This window comes from Zalophus californianus, chromosome 2 (genome assembly GCF_009762305.2).
Source record: "Zalophus californianus isolate mZalCal1 chromosome 2, mZalCal1.pri.v2, whole genome shotgun sequence".
Taxonomy (NCBI): domain Eukaryota; kingdom Metazoa; phylum Chordata; class Mammalia; order Carnivora; family Otariidae; genus Zalophus; species Zalophus californianus.
In genome coordinates, this window is record NC_045596.1 from 60,342,119 (window position 1) to 60,366,771 (window position 24,653).

The following is a 24,653-nucleotide window of genomic DNA, read 5'->3' on the forward strand; positions in this document are numbered from 1 at the left end:
GCGTCTGCCTTTGGCTCAGGTCAAAGGGTCCTGGGATCGAGCAGGGTCCTGGGATCGAGCCCTGCATGGGGCTCTCTGCTCAGCAGGAAGCCTGCTTTTCCCTCTCCCACTCCCCTGCTTGTGTTCCCTCTCTCACTGTCTCTCTCTCTGTCAAATAAATAAATAAAATCTTTAAAAAAAAATGAATTTCAAACCAGTTAATTTTGTTAGTTGCTTTGTTATCAGGTTTGGTTTAAAGAAAAACCACTTTTATTCACCCAAGTTAAAATTTTTGATTATGTGTATTTTAATGATTTGTGGCATTCTTACCCCGAATGTTTAGATTTATGGAACTCTGAAGTATAATGGCATAAGTTAGGTAGTCACAATTTTTTCATGTTTTCTCTTCCTTTATTTAAGAAACTTGAACATCTATCATATTAAAGGAATTATACTGTTTAAAGGGTACAAACAGGAACAAGACAAGATCCTTGACTTTTCTCTATAAAATTAGTGGAAGTACATTTATATGTACCACCCTTTCTCTTAAATAAGGAGTCCATTTCATGGCTGTTCCGCAGTCATGATGCCTCTGCTCCTCTTTCAGACCCCAAATGAGGGACAAATTAGCTACTGTACCCTCTCTACTTCCTCTTGAGACTGGAAATAGTGAGCAGCTCCACCCCTTGCCAGACACCAAGACAGAGGCAAGACTCTGAGGTCAGGGGGCATAATGGGGGCTTGACCATCACCTCTTCTGGACCCAACTGTCCATCCCTCCTGCCCACAGTCCTTCCCGCCCAGGGGATGCTGTCAGGGAAGAAAACAGGTCAACTGGAGGGAAAACTCACAGTATGCTGTTACTGACCTACAATACTCACCAGTTTAAAACGAAGCAGGGCACTTTGACAAGGTTGGTGCCTTAAAAGAATTTAGCTAAAATGTCAAGGCACTGTTTTTTTTATTATGAAACAATACATGCAGTAGATATCCGTGAGCCCCACTCCAGATGATGGGATAGAGTGAGGCACAGGAAGGTGAGGAGAGGCTCAGGAAGGGGTGGGGCTCAGAGACTGAGTGAGGTTCTTGGCACACAATTACCTCGGAATAGCAATGCTGAGCATTTATTGGTCACTTTTTTAGGCTGCAACAAAATGCCCCCACGGAAAATGTCTGAAGCAAATGTCAAGCGTCCAGTTTTAAAGCAGAAGACAATGCTTAGTGCAAGTATTTTGGGTAGTATGATCCCTACCATTCTCCAAGTCACCCAAGCTTAAAACCTTGGCAGCAGGAAAAGCAACCTGCACCATAGCCTCTGTGATATGTGTTATCTACAATTCCACCTCACAGATGAAAAAAGGACCTTCCTCCTCCGCATAATATTCATATATCCATAAAGTCTTCTTCATTTATCCATCAACATCACCTTTTATGACAGTGCCAACCATACAGACATACAAAAATGAATAACATAGTCCTGCCCTTAACAGTTTGGCTTCACAAGCATTTATTGAGTGCTTTCCACATATTAATTGCAAAGGGCTAGCATAGACATATGTATCTGAATTTCAGGGAAAGTTTTCAGATGACGCCAGAGTTAAGTCTTAAGGAACAAGTAGGAATTTCCTTGATGAGGAAGTGGGAGTAGAAGGGCATATCCAGGCATAATTGCAGAGTATGTGGGGGAGGCGGGAGCCAGAAAGATAGGAGCCAGAACATAACAGGCCTGTATACCAAGCTACAGAGACTGGATTTTATTATGGAGCAGGTGGACAACCACCAGAGGATTTTAAGAAGAGTACCAACATGGACAGATGTTTTGTCGTTGTTAGGCTCATCCAAGGGTGACTGGACTGGAGACTGGACTGGACAGAAGCCAGGGCTTGAATGCAGACAAACTAGTTAGAAAGCTACTACTATAATCGTGGTGAAAAATGATGAGAACATAAACTATGTCAGAGGCAGAGAGGATGAAGAGCATGGGACCTGTTTGAGAAATATTCTATAAATAGAAATGAAAGGACTTGAATACTGGACATGTGAAATCCAGAACATAAGATTCCTCCCAGTGTCCTCCTTCTAGCTTAGGCAATTATTTGGCTAGTGGTACTGTTGAGGGTGGCAAGGCACAAAGAAGCATACTGATTTTTTTTTTCCTTTAATGGAGGCTGGGGAAGATGATGAGTTCAATTTTAAATGTTGAATTTGAGACCTGTAGGGGATCCAAGTGGAGAGGTGTATGAATTAGTAAACTAACTCGACTCTGTGCTTTTTAGGCTCAAGAAATTTACAAGAATACTCCAGGAGCATGTGTACCTACCTGGGCAATCTCATTTCGAAAGGTACAGAGCATTGCATTTTGGAAAAAAATGACATTTTTCATTTTATGTTAAAAAAATTTGTTTCATTTCATGTTAAAAAAACACTGAAAATGCAGGGGTTGAGAGTTAATAACAAAATATTATGCTACTAGCTGCCAGACTGACACTACAGATCAATGTATTTTCTCTAACAAACTAAATGTAGGCAGGGTTCGATCGGTTTCCACCTCACACCACTTGAAAAGAGCGGCGTACCTGGTGTTAGGATCTAGGAATTCCTTTTATAACAGGTTTGAAGAGCAAGAACTGAGAAATGCGCCCTCCGGTGGCAGTGGAATGAGGGGGCTCTAGCACCCTTTTTACCACCAAACAAAGCCCTGTAAAGAAATGCAATTTACAAGGATCAGAAGGCCATAAGGCTCGTTCTGCCAAACCTCAAAACAAAACGAACCCTCCCAGGGGCCGGGACCCCTTACCTGTCACGTCGGCCGAAGTAAAATTTCACTTTCGACTCAACAAAATACGACCCCAGATTCGACAGCTTGCAGTAAGTCCCTTTCGGCGACAATTAAAGACCCCGCAAACCAAAACACGTACACTACCGGGATTCTCTCTAGCCGGCAGGGCCGGGCTTCGACCACGTGGGTGGTTGGGGCCAGCAGTAAGCTACCCGCGAAGGGCGGGAGTAGGAGGCGTGTCCCTGCCGAGGGAGGCGGGACCTGCGCAGTGGGCGGGGCTTGGGCGGATACGGGCTACCGGCCTCCTCTCGCCTACTTTTCCCCTTTGCCTTCGCCCTTCGAGCCGCCACGTAATGCCACGTCCCCGCGCATGCGCATCTTGACTAGTGGTGGCGGCTGTTTCCGGGCTTAGGGGGCTGGAGCGGCCGGCCGCCGAGTAGGAGGCGTTGGTGGCAGCGGCCGGGGAGTGCAGAGTGCGGGCTTGGGGGCCAGGCCCTGCTGAGGGCAGGGAAAGTTACCTTTTCTTTCCCGAAGGGGCCGGTAGAGCCGGTGGCTGAGCAACAAGATGAATTTCCTCCGCGGGGTAATGGGGGGTCAGAGTGCCGGACCCCAGCACACAGAAATCGAGACGGTGAGAGGAGCGCGATGGGTCCGGGACTTGGGAAGGGTTCGGGCAGGAACGGGACGAAGGATTCGGGGGCCTGGAGGTGACTTCCCGCGCCCCGCCGTGGGCTGGGGGTCCACATGCCGCCTCTCCCTTTGCCTCCCTTTCTCTGCTGAAACCCCCGAGTTATTCCCTTACGCCCCCAGCGCAGCCCCCACCGCGGCGTTTCGGCCAGGCTGACAGCGGCCGCGCCCCAAAGCTCCACAGGCCCGGCGTGGAGGGTGGTCCTCGGGTGGTGCCGCCCGGGAAGGGCTCGATCCTGGGCTCAGGTGGCTCGACTTGTCTCCTATATTCCTCCGGGCCGCGGGCCCTTGCCTCCTTTCGACTGTCTCCACTGGCCGAGAGGAACCTGAAGTCCTGGTCCCTCCGTCGCAGCCAGGAATGGGGACATGGGGGAAGACTGCAAGGTTTAAAACCCAGCTGTTGACTCGAGCATGTGGCTAAGAATAAAACGATAGTTTGGGGTCACAAAGCCACCTGCTCCTGTCCCTTCAACTGGAGGAAGGTCGTTCTTCCAGGTGTTATTAGTTCAGACCTCGTTTTTCGGGCTCCTCCAACACCTATGCCATTTGGGAAAACTCGCTTGGACTTACAGGGGTGTTTCGCGCTCAAACCGCTTTGGGACACGTCCCTGGCTTTCCCTTACACTCACCCCATTCAGAAGTCTGAACCCTTGGTAACACGATTTGCAGCGTCACTTTAAAAACTTGTTAACCGCTGAAAACAGTATTTGATAGTTGGTTCAACGTTAGGTTTAGGATAAACTTACTTTGAAGTTTGGTTAGTTTCTATTAGAAATGAGTGTGTGTGACTTTAAAAATAAACAGAATAATTTTAGATCTACAGAAAAGTGAGAAAGTATGACATTTTAAAGGTAAACTTTGGGTAGTATTCATAGACATAATTGGGATGTCTATGAACATAGGTCCCATGTTCTGTGTTACCAGGATCTTGAAGGATAATAATAGATTTCATTTGTCAAGTTCTTACCATGAGGTAGGTACTATGCTGAGCTCTTTATAGTCTGTATTCTCCATTAATCTAACCACCCTGCAAGATGGATGATAGTATCTTCACTTTACAAATGAAGAAATGAGGTTTAGAGAGGTGAAGTAACTTGACCAGGGTCACACTGTTAGTAGTAGTAGAGCCAGGATTCAACCATGGTTTGCCTTACTTCTTAGCCTAGGTTTTCTTGCTGATGCTCATATTTTAATATTTGGGAATTTTGGAAATGTATGTAATACTAAAATTAACCTCTCACATCTGGATTAGAACAGTTTAAAGCAGAATTTGAAAGCTGGTTAATCTCTTTTCCTTCATTTGAAAATCAGGAGATTTCATGTGTGTGCATACACACACACACACACACACACACACACACACAGATATTTGACTTCTTTTGTCTGCTCCCACATGGCTACAAGGCACCCAAACTGCCCTATTATAAGGCAGTGCTCTCTACAGCCTGCTTCTTCAGCTTGTGTTCATTTATTTTATTTCTGTATTTTTTGTTTGAGGCAGCAAGTGTGGTTTATTAGAGCTTGTTTCGGATTTAGACCTTGATTTGAATCATTGTCTTTCACCCCTAATTTGATTGGACCAGGCAAGAGATGGATAACACCCTGTGAGTAAAGTAAGGAAACCACCTGCTTGTATGGGTGTAAATGAGGATTAAGTGAAATAAAAAATAGAGCCTGGCAGGGCGCCTGGGTGGCCCAGTTGGTTAAGCATCTGCCTTTGGCTCAGGTCATGATCCCAGGGTCCTGGGATTGAGCGCCAATGGGGGCTCCCTGCTCAGTGGGGCGTCTGCTTCTTCCTCCCCCGTGCTTGTGCTCTCTAGCTCTCTCTCTCTCAAAGAAATAAATAAAATCTTTAAAAAAAAAAAGTAAGTAGAGCCTGGCACTTAGCATGTGCTCAATAAAGGGTAGTTTTTATTACATGTTTTTAGAGGAAGACTATTCTTTTTTTTTTTATTAAAGATTTTTATTTATTTATTTATTTGAGACAGAATGAGAGAGAGAGAGCACGAGAGGGAAGAGGGTCAGAGGGAGAAGCAGACTCCCCGCTGAGCAGAGAGCCCGATGCGGGACTCGATCCCGGGACTCCAGGATCATGACCTGAGCCGAAGGCAGTTGCCCAACCAACTGAGCCACCCAGGTGTCCCAAGACTATTCTTTTTTTTTAAACAGTTGGCCTTGTCACAGTGACTTCTGTAGAAAAGATGGTGTACAGTTGAGTATAGGATTTTAAAGTTAGAAGGTCCTTTGCAGATCATCCAGGTCAAACCCCCTCATTTTACAAGTTAGGCACAGATCACTAGAACACTGATCTTGCCATAGTGAATGGAACAACGTAATTTTTACACTGTGATTTCAAAATGAAGCTTGAGTATCATTTGTGTATGTTGTTTATGTAAACTGAAAGGAAAGTGAGGGTCCTTACTCTTGCCTAACTTTGAGCATGTATACTCAAAACTGGAAAAGTAATTTGTCTTATGGAGAGAAAAGTTTACTCCAAGTTACAGTGTGAATTAAATTTGTTTCACCATCTCATTCCATTAGGAAATATAATGGGTAAAAAGGGTTATGGGTCACTAATTTGAAAGTATATTTGTAGAGCATCAGTAGAATGAGTGGTACAATTTTAGATGTTTTAATTGGTGATTTGATCTGGTCTGGGTATTCAAGTTGCCAAAATTGGGAACCTCCAACTTATACATTATTGTTTAATATTTTGTAATTTTTTCCATTTCTGTAAAATTAAATTATTTTCATTGTGGTTTTCCATCTTTTGTGCTTTTCTCTGGCAGAAAGCCTCTTTGTCTAAGGTCTACCCATCCTTTATTTTACTTTATTTTTTATATCTTGTTTATTTTTTTTGTTAAAGATTTTTAAAAAATTTTTAATTAATATATACACCCAATGTGGGGCTCGAACTTACAACCCTGGGATGAAGAGTTGCATGCTGTAGCGACTGAGCCAGTCAGACACCCCTAAAGTCTGTCCTTTAAAATTTTTTTTTTTTTAAGAGAGAGCACAAGCCTGTGCCAGGTGGTGGGGGTAGGAGGTGGGCAGAGGGAGAGAGAGCGAGCGAATCCTAAGCAGGCTCCACGACTGGCGCAGAGCCTGACCTGACGTTGGCTCCATCTCAGGACCCTGAGATCATGACCTGAACCAAAATCAAGAGTCGGATGCTTAACCAACTGAGCCACTCAGGTGCTTTAAATCCACCCTTATTTTTCCTCCCACCAAACTGCAGATAATCTCTTTCCCCTCTGAGCAATCTTCACATTTTAACTACATTGTGCATTTCTTAAGCTTTCTGCTATTTGTATGTTTCATCTCTTCTAGACTCTTAAATGTCTTTAGGGAAGAGTTCATAAGTATTTTAATCTTTGTTTTTCCATAGTAGTAGATATTCAGTAAGTATTTGTTGAATGAATTATAGTGGTGTCTGGGTGGCTCAGTCAGTTAATTGTCTGACTCTTGATTTCAGCTCAGATCTTGATCTCAGGGTCATGAGATCGAGCCCTGTGTTGGGCTCCAAGCTCAGTGAGGAGTCTGCTTGAGATTCTCTCCCTCTACCCCTCCCCCTGCTTGTACTTGCTCACTCTCTGTCTCTGTCTCTAAAATAAATAAATCTTCAGTAAATGAATGAATGAATTACAGTGTTATATGAAAGAAATCCCAGATCTATGATCATAACAGCTTACAAATTAACAATACCTTTTAAAGACTGTGGGAATCAAAGTTCTAGAATGATTGATGTCCATTTTGTCAAACTTTATTTAAGGGATTTTTCAAATTTACTGTGCTTTTAATGCTTTCCTGTTTTCTTTTTCTTTTCTTTCTTTCTTCCTTTTTTTTTTTTTTTGGTGGGCAGCAAAGCAGTTTATTGAGTGATATTGAGTGATGATACAAAGCTCCCCAAGAGGGAGGGGACCAGAGAGGGTTGCCCCATTTTCCTGTTTTCGCTTTGTGAACTTAAGTATCTTCTAAATGTGTTAGAGTTACATTATTGATTTTTTTTAAAGATTTCATTTTTAAGTAATCTTTACACCCAACTTGGGGCTCAAGCTTACAACCCCGAGACCAAGATTTGCATGCTTTACTGACTGAGCCAGCCAGGTGCCCCTATTATTGATTTTATAGTACCTAACTTTTAAGAGTAACTTTGGATTGGTATTAAGATGTCCTCTAGAGACAAAGTAGTAAATACTTGTATTTGTATCATATGACAGTAAGTAATTCTATAAAATTTTAAATATTTTAAGTCTAGAATTTCATCTTCATTAAACTTTGCATATTTTAGAGTCAAATATGTGTTTTAAAAAAGTTGTATTTGTTTAAGTAATGTCTACACACATTGCGGGGCTTGAACTCATGACCCTGAGATTAAGAGTTTGCATACTTTTCCAACTGAGCCAGCCAGGTGCCCCTTAGAGTCAAATACTTTTAAATTTGATTTCTCTTTTTTGCTTTAGAGAAAGGCACTGATTTCTGGTGATTGAAGCCTCCTTAGGCTGGACATACTTTGCTGGGTGCAAATAAACACTAATTATACTAAAACTCATTTTTTTGTATGCATACATAGTTAATTTTCTGTCTACCTTTGAACTAATAACCTCTTTTTTTAGATTTTATTTATTTATTTGACAGAGAGTACAAGCAGGCAGAGTGGCAGGGAGAGGGAGAAGCAGACTCCCCGCTGAGCGGAGAGCCCAATGTGGGGCTCGATCCCAGGACCCTGGGATCATGACCTGAACCGAAGGCAGCTGTTTAACCGACTGAGCCACCCAGGTGCCCCAACACATGGGATTTTCAAGAAACTAGCTTTTTAAAAAACGTTATTAGGGGCACCTGGGTGGCTCAGTCAGTTAAGCCACTGCCTTCGGCTCAGGTCATGATCTCGGGGTCCTGGGATGGAGCCCCGCATCGGGTTCCCTGCTCAGTGGGGAGTCTCCTGCTCACCCTGCTTTCTCACTCTCTTTCACTATCTCTCAGATAAATAAATCTTAAAAAAAAAAAAACAACCAAGTGTTAACATTTTGGTAAATCATGGGGGGGTTTCTTTTCTCAAGTTGTATTCCAAGGCATAAAAGTTGCTTAAGTTCTGAAAAAGTGTGTGGAATTACCGTGCTGAAAAGTTTTCTCTCTTTATTTTTTAATTTCTTTTTAAAGGAAGCTCCAGGCCCTTTGTGGGGCTTGAACTCATGACCCCAAGATCAGGAGTCACATGCTGTACTGACTGAACCAGCCAGGTGGCCCAAAGTCATCTCTTTTTATTTTTATTTTTATTTATTTATTTTTTTTAAGTCATCTCTTTTTAAATCAAACTTTGATCAGCTGGCTTAAAAAGCAAAAGCTAACAATATAGAGACAGCTGTACTTTCTTATAATAAAAATTATTATTAAGGAATGTGTGCTTAAATTTAGACATGGTTTTGGTTTGGTCAAGCATATTTTATACCATGTTACTATAAATGGATAGTCCGAAACTGCTGTTTGGGTTCGAGTTTCATATTCTACATTAATAACCAGGTCAGTGTCATAACTGCAATGTGTTTTCTCTCTTGGCTGTCTTGCAATAACAGTGTCAGAGAAAACCATAATAATGATTTGTGTTTTGATCACTTCTATATCCAACTGAAGATGTTTCATATTCTTTTTATGTAGTGTCTATTGAAAACTACATGGCTTTTTTGAAGGTTAATATATAGATTATTAAGGGCAATTTTAAAAAACTAGAATCATTTAAATATTAGACATGCTACCAGTACCAACGTATGTTCCAAAAAAAGTGAATGGATGTACCTAAATTTGTTACCAAAGAAGTGTGCTGGGTGATGATAAAAAACAAAACAAAAAACATTTATACAAGGTTTATTAAGCAGTTTACAAATACTTTCAAGATGGAGACATAAAGTAAGTTGTGTTTGCCAATTTTATTTGACCAGATCCCTTTTTTTCCTCAGGAAACCTTGTGGATCTCAGTGTTCTGAAGAATATACTTTGGGAAAAATTGTCCTAGAAAACATATTTTTTATTTATTTTATTTTTATTTTTTTAAGATTTTATTTATTTATTTGAGAGAGAGAGAATGAGAGACAGCACGAGAGGGAAGAGGGTCAGAGGGAGAAGCAGACCCCCCACCGAGCGGGGAGCCAGATGCAGGACTTGATCCCGGGACTCCAGGATCATGACCTGAGCCGAAGGCAGCCGCTCAACCAACTGAGCCACCCAGGCGCCCTTTATTTATTTTTTTAAGATTTTATTTATTTATTTATTTGACAGAGAAACAGCGAGAGAGAGAGAGAGAGAGAGAGAGAGAACACAAGCAGGGGGAGTGGGAGAGGGAGAAGCAGGCTTCCCGCCTAGCAGGGAGCCCTGTGCCAGGCTGGATCCCAGGAGCCTGAGATCATGAACTGAGCCAAAGGCAGACCCTTAAACTGAGCCACCCAGGCGCCCTGAGAATATATTTTTTAAAGGAATACTACATTTAAGAAATCTTTCATTAGCATCTGTTTTATGTAGTTTTTGAGATGTTGCCCATTTAAATACCTAAAAGATAAATTAAATCCTGGTGCTTTATGGTTTGATAATTATAATCTTGAATCTGATTATCTTTTAGAGAATAAAATAATTTCTTATGTAAATTTGCTGATAGGAAGTACCATGTTTCTCTCTTTACTCATTTACCTTCTGTTGTTATACTGCATCATTTTTTTTTGTCTGTTGTGGAAATCCTAGAAAAGGCCTGCTTATATTTTTATACCTCAGGCAGAAATGCTAAAAACATTTTTGTACAAAAAGTTACCTTTAATTTGAAACCTTTTGTGGTGTGAAGACTTTGAGATGCTAGCATTTGTGTTAGGTTAGTTGGTAGGCAAGTTTCATAATGATGCCTTGCTTGGAAAGAATGTATTTTCGGAAAGCATTGTTCATTTCTTAGAGAAAGCATGGAGAATAAATGAAGCAGCATATTACCTTGGCTGACTTATTGTTAATTGTAATGGAAATAGAGTGTGTTAGAGTCATTGGATTTATTTTGCGAGGAGACTGGTGTTTGACTTTGTAATTTTTTTTAGATCATAATAATTTAGGTCATCTAAAGATAAGACTGGTAAGACTTTTACTTGTTTTGTAAAATCTTCTGAACTGTAGAGTTCAATTTAAAATAAATTTCTGGTTCTTTCTGTGTTCTAGAACACTAATTTTTTTGTTCCATTAAAACAATGTAAATGAATTGATTATTGGCTAACATGAATTATTTAAGTTCTACAGTAAATAGTCATGGTTGGGGAAGTTCTCTCCAGGGAAGCTGTAACTATGTTTTAAGTTTCATGAAGGCAGTTATATGATCAAATATGTTGGTATTAGATGCCTGATAAATATTTATTGAATAAATATGATGGAATAATTGAATTAGATTTTTTTAACTGGCATTCCTGTTCTTTATTTTTTGCATGTCAGTTAAATAGTTACTGAACACTTTAAAAAAATAAAGGTTTCTGTTAGGAATTGTGAGGAAATATGTCAAACTACATTATGTCAGTGTCTTTAAATTGTAAACGTACCTTCAGCATGCTAGTTTTATGACACTTTCTTTTTTCCCTTTTTACGTTTCAGTGGTTTTTCAGTTTCACATTCCTCATCTCACTCTTTTCTTTCCTAGTCACTCCTATTCCCATTGCTTCTTTTTTGGTCCCTTTGTGTATCTCTGAATAAAAATAAATGGAACTGTTGGTTAGCAAAACAAACAGATACTAAATTAAGATTATTAGGCTGTCATTCTGATTATGCTCAGTTTACCAATTGTTAGTGGATTATTTGTCCTTTTCAAATTTTTCTTGGTAAAATTGTGAATGTCACATGGCGATTACTAAAAACAATGAATAGTTCTGATACATAATCACCTCCATGAGTTGCGTTATGTTATACATATTATTTTACTAATTAGCTTTTTAATTTTTTTATGACACAAAATGACAAACAGTACTAGTAAACTTTAAGGCCCCTTTGACTACCATTTTTAATTTCAGTTCTCTTTGCAGAAATAACCATGAGTCTTTTTTTTTTTAAGATTTATTTAATTGAGAGAGAGAGAGAGCATGCGTGCAAGCAGGAGATAGGGGGAGAGGGAGAGGGAATCCCAAGTTGACTCCATGCTCAGCACGGAGCCCTTCATGGGGCTTAGTCCCACAACCCTGAGCCGAAACCAAGAGTCTGGACACTTAACCAACTGCACCACCCAGTTGCCCCCAGAAATAACCATGGTTCTTTTTTTTTTTTTTTTAAGATTTTATTCACCCATTTGACAGAGAGAGAGACAGCGAGAGAGGGAACACAAGCAGGGGGAGTGGGAGAGGGAGAAGCAGGCTTCCCGCTGAGCAGGGAGCCAGAAGTGGGGCTCGATCCCAGGACCCTGGGATCATGACCTGAGCCGAAGGCAGACGCCCAACGACTGAGCCACCCAGGCACCCCAAAACATGGTTCTTAATGTGGTATAAATCCTTCCAGAGTTTTATGAATAATTATGCATTTGTACAATATAGAATTATGAATTTGTATGAACATATTTATCTTTTTTTCATAAACGATATCCTGTTTATAGTGTTTTGCAGCTTACCTTTTTCATTGATATGTCTTGAAGATCTTTGCATATTAAAACACAGAGCCACTTTATTAGAATTATTCAAAATATCAGATTTTCAGTTACTTTGTTAACCACGCTGTACTCAGACTATAAAAGCATCTTTTTTTTTTTTTTAAAGATTTTATTTATTTGACAGAGAGAGACGCAACGAGAGAGGGAACACAAGCAGGGGGAGTGGGAGAGGGAGAAGCAGGCTTCCCGCGGAGCAGGGAGCCCAATGCGGGGCTTGATCCGAGGACACTGGGATCATGACCTGAGCCGAAGGCAGACGCCTAACGACTGAGCCACCCAGGCTCCCCTAAAAGCATCTTGATAACAGGATACATGTCCAATGCATCATTGTATTTATCTCTTAGAGCACCTAATACTTTGCATGATATAAACTAATTGAAGAACTACTGTCTTTGAGTTTTTCCTTATTACCCCTTTCTGATCCTTCTAAATTAAACTAACTCTGAGTCAAATTTTATTCAAATATGTTTTTTCTTTTTAGAACTGTTTTTGTTAATAAATAGTATTCTGTTGTTTAATGCAAGAGTCCACAAACTCAAATCCCAACAGTGTCAGTTGTGTAACATCATTGTTCAATCCAGCAGGTCAGGTTAGAAGAGAGCAGAGCTCTGGATGAAACTGGAGCCTGCACATCCTGACTTGACAGTGTAGATGGAGCTCAACTCCAGCCAGTTGTTGCCTCCAGAAATGTAGGCTCAGAGAGCCAATTTAATGTAATGGTTAAGCACTCAAACTGCTTGGCTTTGAATTCCATCCAACCACTTACTAGTTTTGTGAACTTGGGCTTACCCACTGTGCCTCTCTTTCCTCACCTCTAAAATGTGGGATAATTATTGTGCCTATTGTATAGGGTTTTTGTGTAGATTAAATGAATTTAAAATGTATAGATCTTTAGAACAGACTGGCACATACTAAGTGGTATATATTGCCATATTTTAACAATTCGGAGATGCACATTAGCATGTAAACAGCTCTGAAATCAGATTGCATCATGTAATTATAATTGGCAATATATCTTTTTTTCTTGGTGTTACATTACCAGTTACATTACATCCACCAGTTGGTGGATCTTGGGGCACCTGGCTGGCTCAGTCAGTAGAGCATACAACTGTCAATGTGGCGTTTGGGAGTTTGAGCCCCACGTTGGCCATAGAGATTATTTTTAAAAGACGATGGATCTTATAATTGATGGCTTCTTAAATGGTGTAAAATACAGTATTAGTTGTCATTAGCTATCATGCTAATTTTCTTCAGGAAAAGGTGGAAATCTGGATTTTTATATGAAATTCAATTTTGAAATGTTGGCTTAAGGGGCACCTGGGTGGTTCAGTCGTTAAGCGTCTGCCTTCAGCTCAGGTCATGATCTCAGGGTTCTGGGATCGAACCCCACATCCGGCTCCCTGCTCAGCGGGAAGCCTGCTTCTCTCTCTCCCGCTCCCCCTGCTTATGTTCCCTCTCTTGCTGTGTCTCTCTCTGTCAAATAAATAAAATCTTTAAAAAAAAAGAAAAAGAAATGTTGGCTTAAAAATTTTATCAAACAGTGTCATAGGCCAAATAGATTTTTCAAATAGTATACCAAACAAATACATAATTATTTATTAGGTAAAATTGAGTATTTTTAACTTATTCTAAGTTTTGAGCATTAAGTAGCCTTAGAGTTTATCTAGTTTATTCTTCCATCTTGCAGATGATGATACAGACTTAGCAAGATATTTAAAGTTCAGTCAATCCTTGTTATTCATGGATTCCATATTTGCAAATTCACCTATCTGGTAAAATTTATTTGTAACTCCAAAATCAATACAAGTAGCACTTTCAGGTCATTTGTGGACATGTGTAGGGTAGTGAAAGGTTTGAGTCACCTGCTGTGTATGTCCCCAATTGAGGTCAAAGAAAGAGATATTTGCCTTCTTGTTTCAACTCTCATATTAACCAGTGTCCTTTTCACAGCTATTTATTGTCATTTTTGTGCTTTTTGTTTGTGATTTCGCTGTTAAAAATGACCCCTAACTATAATGTGGAAGTGCTCTCTAGTGTTCCTAAGCATAAGAAGGCTGTGGTGTTTTCACCGAGAAAATATGTGTGTTAAATAAGCTTCCTTCAGGCATGAGTAATAGTGCTGGTGCTGTGGGTTCAGTGTTAATGAATCAAGGACATGTATTGAAAAAGATGTCTTTAAAGAGGGTGCCTGGGTGGCTCAGATGGTTAAGCGTCTGCCTTCGGCTCAGGTCATGATCCCAGGGTCCTGGGATCGAGTCCCGCATCGGGCTCCCTGCTCCTTGGGAGCCTGCTTCTCCCTCTGCTTCTCTCTCTCTCTCTCCGTCTCTCATGAATAAATAAATAAAATCTTAAAAAAAAAAGATGGCTTTAAAGAAATACACATAAAACAAGGTTATGTATTGGATTGATTGAGGAAAATGTGACCACAGACTCACAGGAACCTAGCTCTGTATTTTTCTTAAATGCAAAGGTTCAGTATCTGCTAATTCATTGTTTATAGTCACTCACAGAACATAGAACTACATGAATGACAAGAATCAACTGTATTCAGAAAGTGGATGAACAGTGAGTCATCAGGTGCTATAGTAGAGCATATAAGAGAATAAAAGCTGGATCTAATATATTCTGGAAATTTCTTTAAATTTTTCTGTTTAGTTATTGAAGCAATGGTGAAAACATGCTTATTATAAATAATTCATAATCAGTGTGTAGTCTAAAGTTGCCCCTTTCTTCTTCCTTTCACAGTCTCATTTCCCATTACCAGGGGTAATTGCTAGTGAAGTTTGGCATACATCCTCCCAGATTATTTTCTTTGCGTTTACTAATATGTTTATTACACAAATGAGTTTCTTTTTAAGAGTGGCGTAATTATATTCACAGATATTTGTTTTTTTTTTAATTTAATAGGGTACCTGGGTGGCACAGTTGGTTAAGCATCTGACTCTTGGTTTTGGCCATGATCATGAGGCAATGATCTCAGGGTTGTGAGATAGAGCCCTGCATCAGACTCTGCGCTCAGTTGGAAGTCTGCTTGAGATTCTGTCTCCCTGTGCCTTCCCCCACTCAAATAAATAATCTTGAAAATTTTAAAAGTAGGTATTAGGATATTTCTATTCACTAATCAGTAAGCAGATTTTTCCCCCACAGAGTTTATTTATTTTTAGAGATTTTGTTTATTTGAGAGACAGAAAGAGAGTGTGTGAGCAAAAGAGCACAAGCAGGGGGAGCACAGAGGGAGAGGGAGAAGCAGACTCCCACTGAGCAGGGACCCCAATATGGCGCTCTATCTCAGGACCCTGAGATCATGACCTGAGCCGAAGGCAGCCAGTTAACCAACTGAGCCACCCCGGTGCCCCTCCCCACAGAGTTTTAAAAATATTTATATATATATATTATAATTTTTTGGGGTTTTTTTAGATTTTATTTATTTGACAGAGCACAAGCAGGGGGAGCAGCAGGCTGAGGGAGAGGGAGAAGCAGGCTCTCTGCTCAGCAGAGAGCCCAACCCCTGGAGTCATGACCTGAGCCAAAGGCAGATGCTTAACCGACTGAGCCACCCAGGCGCCCCTGCCATCATGTCGATGAGAGTGTTGAGGGCTCATACAAGAGTTTGTGACTTCAAATACCCAGTGAATTTATGAATTTTGCTTTAAACTACGAGTTGGCTTCCTTGGTTGGTTTCTGAGATAGTGAGTTGCTAGTAACAAAGTCCCTCACCTCAGGATCCCATTTGGGACACTGAATAAATTAATCCTTTAACTCTGAAATACTGCCCTTTTGCCTTCTGCTGGTATAACATAATCATTCCGTCTGCTTCCCTACTTTTCCACTTGCTTTGTTCTTGTTACTCATTACCCACACTTCCGACTATATCCAAATCAGTGCTTAACTTGGGGCCATCTGACCAACTAGGTTATGTAAAGTAGTACTCTCCACCTAATCACTATCTCATTTCCCTGATTATTTCCCTTGTCATGCTTATCACTTTATCTTTTTAAAATTTATTTTGTAGTCTCCTTGCCATTATCTTTTCATTAGAATAGGTACCTTCTATAATGGCTCACTGCTATTCCCCCAGAATAGAATTTTGCAAGGCCTTTCAAAATGTCAATCACTGTAATATTTCTCAAACTGTCTGTGGTGAAAGACCAGTTGCTTTAGTTGGTTTTTGGTTTTATTTTGATTCTTTTTTTTTATGCAATTACTCACAGACCAATACTTCTGTAAAATACAATAAAAATGAATGGCTGGGGAAATGGAATGACAGTATGCATACACATACTCGTGTACATAAAAACATTAAGCTCTGGTTTTTTTATTAAATAGATATAAAATTAGTTGTTGTAGAAGTTTCTAAATGCTTAGTCCCAGTTTCTGAACTGAACTTGTCACAGACCACACCACTGCTTTCTGGTTGCACTGATCATAGCTCCTGTGAGGGTAGAAGCACTCTAATATTTGTTGAACGAATGAACGAAATCACCCACTTAGGATGATGGTACTGAATTCTTCAGATACATTGCTCCTTTGACCTTTGTCCTTGCCAAAACCCAGAGTATTTGCTAAGACATAGAAGAGTGATTGCGGATTCATGATATCATACTATCATACTGCTGCTTTTTGATTTTCTAATTATATCTTTTAAAAAACAATATTTGACTACATGTTTGTTTAAGGAAAAGCTGTAGAAGTTGAATCCCAAACAGTGGCTGTTCCAGACATTTTATTCTTTAGAGCCCCAGCCTCTTAAATTCAGTTCTTTCAATTATTCTTTTGCCTTATTTATCTCTTCAGCTCTTTGCCCATTACCACCACCCTAATACTTTTTTCTTAACCTTATTCCTTGTCTGTTATAATGAGCTGACATCTTTTTTCTCTCTCTAATCTCCAGTTTGTCCTTATTTCTCCACTCCAGTTTGTCCTTATTATCTCAGCCAAGTTAAATCTAAAAAAGTGAGTATGTATTGGGGTGCCTGGCTGGCCCAGTTGGTGGAGCCTGTGACTCTTGATCTCGGGGTTGTGGATTCGAGCCCCATGTTGGGTGTAGAGATTACTTAAAAATAAAATGTTTAAAAAAAAAGTGCGAGTATATTATTTTTTGTTGTTTTTCTGAAGTACTTACAGAGTGCTGATTTTTTTTTTAAATACTTGGTAGGTTCTTTTTTTTTTTTTTTTTTTTTTGGTAGCTTCTGATTATAACTTTCCCAAAGTAAAGCTTCAACTCCCTTAGAACAGTGGGACTACCCTGGCTGAGCAGTTAAGTCAAAGGCTTATCAGGGTCCTTAGTGGACTGTAGTCTAAGTAAAACCTATTCATAAAAACTGCATTTCAGTCTCTCCCTATTTATAAAAAAAAAATCTTGCTGTCCATGTAGTTTGCAACAGTAACTCAGATTCACATTTTTCTGCGTAGGAGGCAATATAGGCTATTAGAGTGTGGGCTTTGGAGTGAGACAGCTACAGCTTGGGTAGAAAGAATCTGAACTGTGCCACCGAACTGGCAGTGTATTTTGGGGTGTATTGCTTTGTTTCTGAGTCTTAGTTTCTTCTGTAAAATGAGTTTATTAGCTTAGGCATTGCATCAGCTGCCATAACAGAGGCCAGAAAATGGGTCTAACCGAGATAAAAGTTTATGTCTTTCTCCAGCTAAAGTCCAAATTAGAAAGCAGTCCCTAGGGTAGGGTAGTTCTCCTCAGGGTGGTCCAGTGGCCCAGGTGCTCCTTTTTATCTTGTTCTGCCATCCCCTAAGATGCTGCCCTTGTTTGAATTGTTGAAGTTGCCTCATTACTACCAGGTTCAAATTCCGGGTTGAGGGAAAGAGAAAGAGGAATGAAGAATAAATAGCTTCCTTTTTTTTTTTTCTCTTTAAGATTTTATTTATTTGAGAGAGAGAGTGAGCGAGACAGCAAGAGAGAGCATGAGTACAAGCCGGGGGTGGGGGTTGGGGGGGGTTGGGTGTAGAGGGTGGGCAGAGGAGAGGGAGGAGCAGGCTTTCTGCAAGCAGGGAGCCCAACTCGGGACTTGATCCCAGGATCTGGGATCAGGACCTGAGCCAAAGGCAGATGCTTAACCAGTTGAGCCACTGAGGTGCCCCAAATAGCTTCCTTTTAAAGACAAGGACATGACCTGGAAGGTACTAACAACTCATTGGCCAGAATATAGTCACTGTCTCTGCCTAGATGCAAGGATGACTTGGAAAGTAGTCTATGTAGACAGTCATGTGCCCAGCTAAAACACCAGGGGTCCTAATAACTGAAAGGAGAAAATGGAAAATGAGGGACAATTACACTGCACTGAGTTGGTTTTTCAAGTAAGGAATAAATGGCATTAATGGTCTTTGAATCTATAATTTCTGAATATAAGTTAAGCATTCTTGTGCTACAGAATTTTTGCTTGGTAACTATCAACTGAAAAATACAGCCAGTGTTTGGCCTAAAACATGGCTAAATCTTTGTTAAAGTTTGGAATGTATATATGTTTTCCTTTCATTTGATTTCAGTTGTCTGTAAAGAGGAGCAATGTAGCACTTCATTATAGAGAGATCACTTATTTAGAAACTTCAACAATCTGAAATTTTAACAGGAGGTAGTAGGCTTTCCTCTAGCAAAAGTAGAAGTTGCAAGGTTCATGTACTCAATCTTGATTTCAAGCCTGAGTGGTTTTTTGTTATAGAAAAATTATATTAGTATCTAGCTTAATTATCAAATTCTCACTCAGTAACAAATTAAAATCTGCAAAATTTGAATGGTCTGTTAAAAACATACATGATAGAAGTGACTGCCAAAAGCCTGATAGGTTAGAAGAATAATACAAAAAAGTCATAAAAAGCCTGGTAATAATAGAGTTTGTTAGTATTTATTGATCATTTATAGGTACCAGGTACTCGGCAAAGCCTTTTATAGTCATTACTTCATTTAGCACCTAAGCACCTAAGACATCCCCATATGTGATATTGGAGAGGACTTAAGTTTAAATGCTAAGAAAGCTTGTAATTATGTTCAATTACAAGACAGAGAAGCTTGTAATTAATTTTGGGTTAGTATCAGAAATAACTAAAATGAAAAGACCACTTCAGTGCCTGACAGAGGTATCTGAAATAGTTCAATCTAATGGTTCTAGATAAATAAGTTTTTCCTATAATTGCTTTGATTCTCATTGGCTTGCAGTATGGTTGACTGCTTTGAGTTTATCTTAAGTTTCAAGAAAGAAAGTTCTGATTAAAATCCCCAATTTGGAAGAATATGTACTTGGCATTAAAACCCAGGTTTAATAGATAAAAAGCATGTTTATATTCTTAAAAATAGTCTTGATAGGTATTTACCCAAACTCAAGAATGGATTTTATTTCTGTAAGTATAAATAGTATACTTCGAAATAGTGATTAATTTTAATATATATTTTTTAAGATTTTATTTAACGAGAGAGATAGCATGAGCAGAGGGGAGAGGCAGAGGGAGAGGGAGAAGCAGAGTCCCTGCCGAGCAGAGAGCCCCATGTAGGGCACCATCCCAGGACCCTGAGATCATGACCTGAGCCAAAGGTAGACCATTAACTGACTGAACCACCCAGGCGCCCCAATTCTAATATTTTTAAGTTACATTTTGCAACTACCTAAAAATAGTGATTTGCTCATTAATCAGAGCTTATTGAAACAGATACTTTGAACTCATTAGAAAAGAAATATATTTTTAACTAACACTCTAATCTTACATATTCTTATTTTTTCTCCACATTATTTTAGATCAGTTATCATTCCCAAAAATGGTAACTTACTGTAAAAGGGGAAGTTTTCATATTTTAGAAAGTCTCTTTTGGTGTATTGCTTTAATAGAACAAGTACATATGTTTGTGTGTGATATAAAAATTATATTTTTTGGTTCATAGATATATAAAATTAAAAACCTCAAATTAGACCAATTTTGTTCTTCTGAATATGAAATGCTATTTTATACATTAAAATATGTGCAGTTATAGGGGCGCCTGTGTGGCTCAGGCGTTAAGCGTCTGCCTTCAGCTTGGGTCATGATCCCAGAGTCCTGGGATCGAACCCCACATCAGGCTCCCTGCTCAGCAGGAAGCCTGCTTCTCCCTCTCTCACTGCCCTTGCTTGTGTTCCTGCTCTCCTTGTGTCTCTGTCAAATAAATAAATAAAATATGTGCAGTTATAAAGAAGTAATTTTCTGTGCCTGAAATTCCTTCCCCATATTTTCTTTTTTTTTTTTTTCTTAAGATTTTATTTATTTGACAGAGAGATGCAGCGAGAGAGGGAACACAAGCAGGGGGAGTGGGAGAGGGAGAAGCAGGCTTCCTGGTGAGCAAGGAGCCCGATGCGGGGCTCGATCCCAGGGCCCTGGGATCATGACCTGAGCCGAAGGCAGATGCTTAATAACTGAGCCACCCAGGCGCCCCCTTCCCCATATTTTCTGATGAACTACCACTTATCCTTTAATTCTTGACTCAAGCATGGCATCCTTAATATACCTTTTTTTTTAATTTTTGGTTAAGATTTTATTTATTTGTCAGAGGAGAGAGAGAGCACAAGCAGGGGGAGCTGCAGGCAGAGGGAGAGGGAGAAGCCGACTCCCCACCGAGCAGGGAGCCCAATGCGGAGCTCGATCCCAGGACCCTGGGATCATGACCTGAGCTGAAGGCAGACACTTAACCAACTGAGCCACCCAGGCGCCCCCTTAATAAACCATTCTTAAGCAGTATCTGTCTTAATCTCTTTGGGCTGCTATGACAAAAATATTAGTCTGGGTGGCTTAAACAAGCAACATTTATTTCTCAGAGTTCTGGAGTCTGGGAAGTCCAGGATCAAGACATTGGTAGACTCTGTGTGCTGAGAGGCCGGCCTGCCTTCTGGTTCACACACGGACATCTTACAGTGTCCTCACTTGGCAGAAGGGGTTACAGGAGCTCTCTGGGGTCTCTTGTATAAGGGCACTAATCCCATTCATGAGGGCTCCACCCTCACAGCCTACTCACTTTCCCAAAGCCCTCTCTCCTAATACCATCACATTAGGGGTTAGGATTTCTAAGTTTGTGTTTTGGCGGAACATAAACATTCAGTCTCTAGCAGTTTCACTTTCAGGAAGAATTGACTACATTTTCTTTTGTGCCCCAGCTTTATCCAGCATATACTTATATATCTTTAGCTTGTTATTATACTTTATTTAGGGGACTGTGTTCCTGGGCAAGCTTGTTGTGGCCAGAGACCATATCTTATTTTGGTTGTTGCAACAACAAATACATGTATACTTAATGTGTGTATTGACTGAGTGATGACCGTGCATTCTAGTTTAAAAAATTTGGACTTTATAAGCAACAGAGAACCAACTGATATTTTTTATTATGCTAGCTTATTTTTATCAATTAAGAGCTGGTTTCATAGTATTTTGATCAGAGTGAAGATAGCATCTTTAAAAGATGAGTTCAGTCAGTTATGAAAATATCCTAGAAATTCCAATAAAACATAAACCATTTCATTTTACTCCATTATTCTTTTCTGTTTATAAAGGTGATACCTGTTTTATCAAAATGTAAACATAAGAAATAATGTAAAAAAAATGAACATTTCTGGCAATCTACAAAAAGACAATATGGTACAGTCTTAAGTTTTTCTATACATATTCACATTGTTTATTAATGGTATTATTTTAAACCAGAATGAACTAATGCTAAACAGGTTTTTTTTTTTCCACTTAAAGTATCTTGGACATCTTTTCATATACGTAAAAATGGATCTGCTTCATTCATTTGATCACCCACATAGTCTGTGTGTACTGTATGTTAATTAACTGTTCTCTGATTGATGCATGAAACTTTGTATCCCCCCCACCCCACACTTTTTTTTTCCAGTAAATTGCAGGAGTTTATTGCTCACAGTTCTGGAGGCCAGAAGTCTGAGATCGGGGTGTCAGGCCTCAGACTTCTTATTATATTCCTCTGTGGCAGAAGCTGGATTTCCTTTTTAGCTATTAAAAGTACTGCTACAAAGAACATCCTAGTATAAAATATTGTGTAATTGTGGGGATGTTTTTAAAGGCTAAATTCCTAGAAGTAGGAATGCCTGGCTAAAAAAAGGGTATGAACATTTTAAGTTGTAATAGTTTTTGCCAAATTTCCACTTTTTTAGGTTACTTTCACTATAATAGAATATAAGCAAGTTAATCTATATCCTTACCTATCGTGGATAGTTCTATTTTTTTTTTTTTAAGATTTTACTTATTTAGAGAGAGAGCATGCAAGCAGGCGGAGTGGCAGAGGAAGAGAGAGAATCTCAAGCCGACTCCACACTGAATGTGGAGCTTGATTTCAGGACCTGAGATCACAACCTGAGCCAAAATCAAGAGTCAGCACTTTTTTTTTTTATGATTTTATTTATTTATTTGACAGACAACGAGAGAGGGAATACAAGTGGGGGGAGTAGGAGAGGGAGAATCAGGCTTCCCCGTGAGCAGGGAGCCCAATGCGGGGCCTGATCCCAGGAACCCGGGATCATGACCTGAGCCGAAGGCAGATGCTTAATGACTGAGCCACCTAAGTGACCCAGTTGTTCTGTTTAAAAAATCATTTTTAAAGAAAAAATAAATAAAAATTAAAAAAATAAAATCATTTTATTGGGTTTCCTGGCTAGCTCAGTCCTTAGAGCGTGTGAGTCTTCATCTCAGGGTTGTGAGTTTAAGCTCCACAGTGGCTGTAGAGATTACTTCAAAATCAAATCTTAAAAAAAATAAAAATCATTTTTTTAAAGTATATAGAAAAGTATGCATGTCAAATAACCTCACAACCTGAACACACCCCTAACCAGCACCCAGATCAAGGAACAGAACATTACCAGAACCCAAAGTTACCTTTGTCCTCCTGTTCAGTCACTGCCTGTCTCCATGAGTAACCACTATTCTGACTTATAAAAGCACAGTTTAGGGGCGCCTGTGATCAAGCCCTGCATTGGGCTCCCTGCTTGGCAGGAAGCCTGCTTCTCCCTCTCACACTCCCCCTGCTTGTGTTCCCTCTCTCCCTGTGTCTCTGTCAAATAAATAAATAAATAAAATCTTTTAAAAAATAAAAAAAAATAGCACCGATTAGTTTTGCTGGGTTTTTTTATTTTATAAAAATGAAATCATATAGTATTTGTATTTGGTACTATTAATTTTAATCTTAGCCTTATAGGTAAAAGTAACCTATTTTAACTTGAATTATCTTAATAACAACTAAGGTTAGCTTTGTGTATATCTCAAAGCTTTTTAAAAAAATTAACAAGGCTCAAATATTAGCATATTTAGAACACAGAAAGTTCACTGAAAATAAAACCAAAGCAAACCGCCAAACTCTAGGATTACCATCATCTTGCGGCAATATTCCTAAAGCTAAGTTTCTTCATCAGCATCAAGTAGATTTCAGGTGTCCACATTCAACAAATGAAGAGTTTCTAGACATGGAAGATCATATTTTGACACAAATCTTTGTATATGTTAACCAGAGATGAGACTGAGGCTGAGGCTAAAGTTCAAGCCCTGCATGGTACTGGGACTCAGTACTCCGTGGGAGATGTTCAGAATCTCATATCTAGAACCAGTGCTTGGGTTTGGGGCTAGGAAAAAGCAGAAAATGCCTATAAATGATTTCCTATTCATACTAGCAGTTATAAACTACCTAGAAAAAATTAAAAGTTGTACAAGACCCAAGCAGAGGAAATTACAGTCATACTTAGGAAAACTATTTTTGGCCTAAGAAATTCCTTAAGATGAGAGTAACAAGCCTCATGTTTTCAAGAGATAATTATGTAGTTTTTCTAATGTAGAAAAAAATCAACCATTTGTTTAATAAAGAGAAAGTTGTTAGCACCCGGAAAGTCAGTGTAATTATTATGAAAGTAAATGCAACTTAAGGTAGAATAATTTCTAAATGTGAGCAGTTAGAATGAATAAAATCCAATAAGGCTAGGCTTGGTTATACTGTATCTGCAGTATGAAGAAATGCAAATCAGCATAGTAAAGACTTAGAAATCCTGCAGTGCAGAAGCCTATTTAATTTTGTATAACCTTGTGTTTCCTGCTGCTTCTGTGATCATTAGGAATCTATTAATATCTTCTGGGACACTAGAAGTCTGCAGAGCATAATTTGGAACACACTATATGTATTTAAACACCACTAATTCAGATACATAGGGTGCAAAAGTGTGACTGATATGCCAAAGTATTATTTTTAGACTCTTAGTAAGAACTGTCATTAAAGAGTAATAACTTAATAACTTAGAACTTAAAAGGACCCGAGGATCATGGTTTTAAAAACTGTTCTTTATCAGATGTTTTCAAATATTTTCATCCAGGGCGCCTGGGTGGCTCAGTCAGTTAAGCATCTGCCTTTGGCTCAGGTCATGTTCTCAGGGTCCTGGGATCGAGCCCCGAATCGGGCTCCCTGCTCAGCAGCAAGTCTGCTTCTCCCTCTCCCTCTACCCCTCCCCCCTGCTCATGTGCACGTTTTCTCTCTCTCTCTCTCTCTTTCACTCTCAAATAAATAAAATCTTTGAGAAAGCCAAATATTTTCATCCAGTTTGTGGC

At 39.6% G+C, this 24,653-nt stretch overlaps 1 protein-coding gene across 2 annotated transcripts in view; it reads left to right on the forward strand.

Moving 5' to 3' along the window:
* Window positions 1–3,108: 3,108 nt before the first annotated feature.
* Window positions 3,109–24,653, forward strand: part of USO1 (USO1 vesicle transport factor) — a 98,959-nt gene continuing 77,414 nt past the window's right edge. For both annotated transcript variants that reach the window (XM_027600651.1, XM_027600652.1), the window contains exon 1: window positions 3,109–3,389. In XM_027600651.1, the coding sequence (XP_027456452.1) occupies window positions 3,324–3,389 (66 nt within the window). In that variant the 5' untranslated portion in view covers window positions 3,109–3,323. The remainder of the gene's footprint in view (window positions 3,390–24,653) is intronic.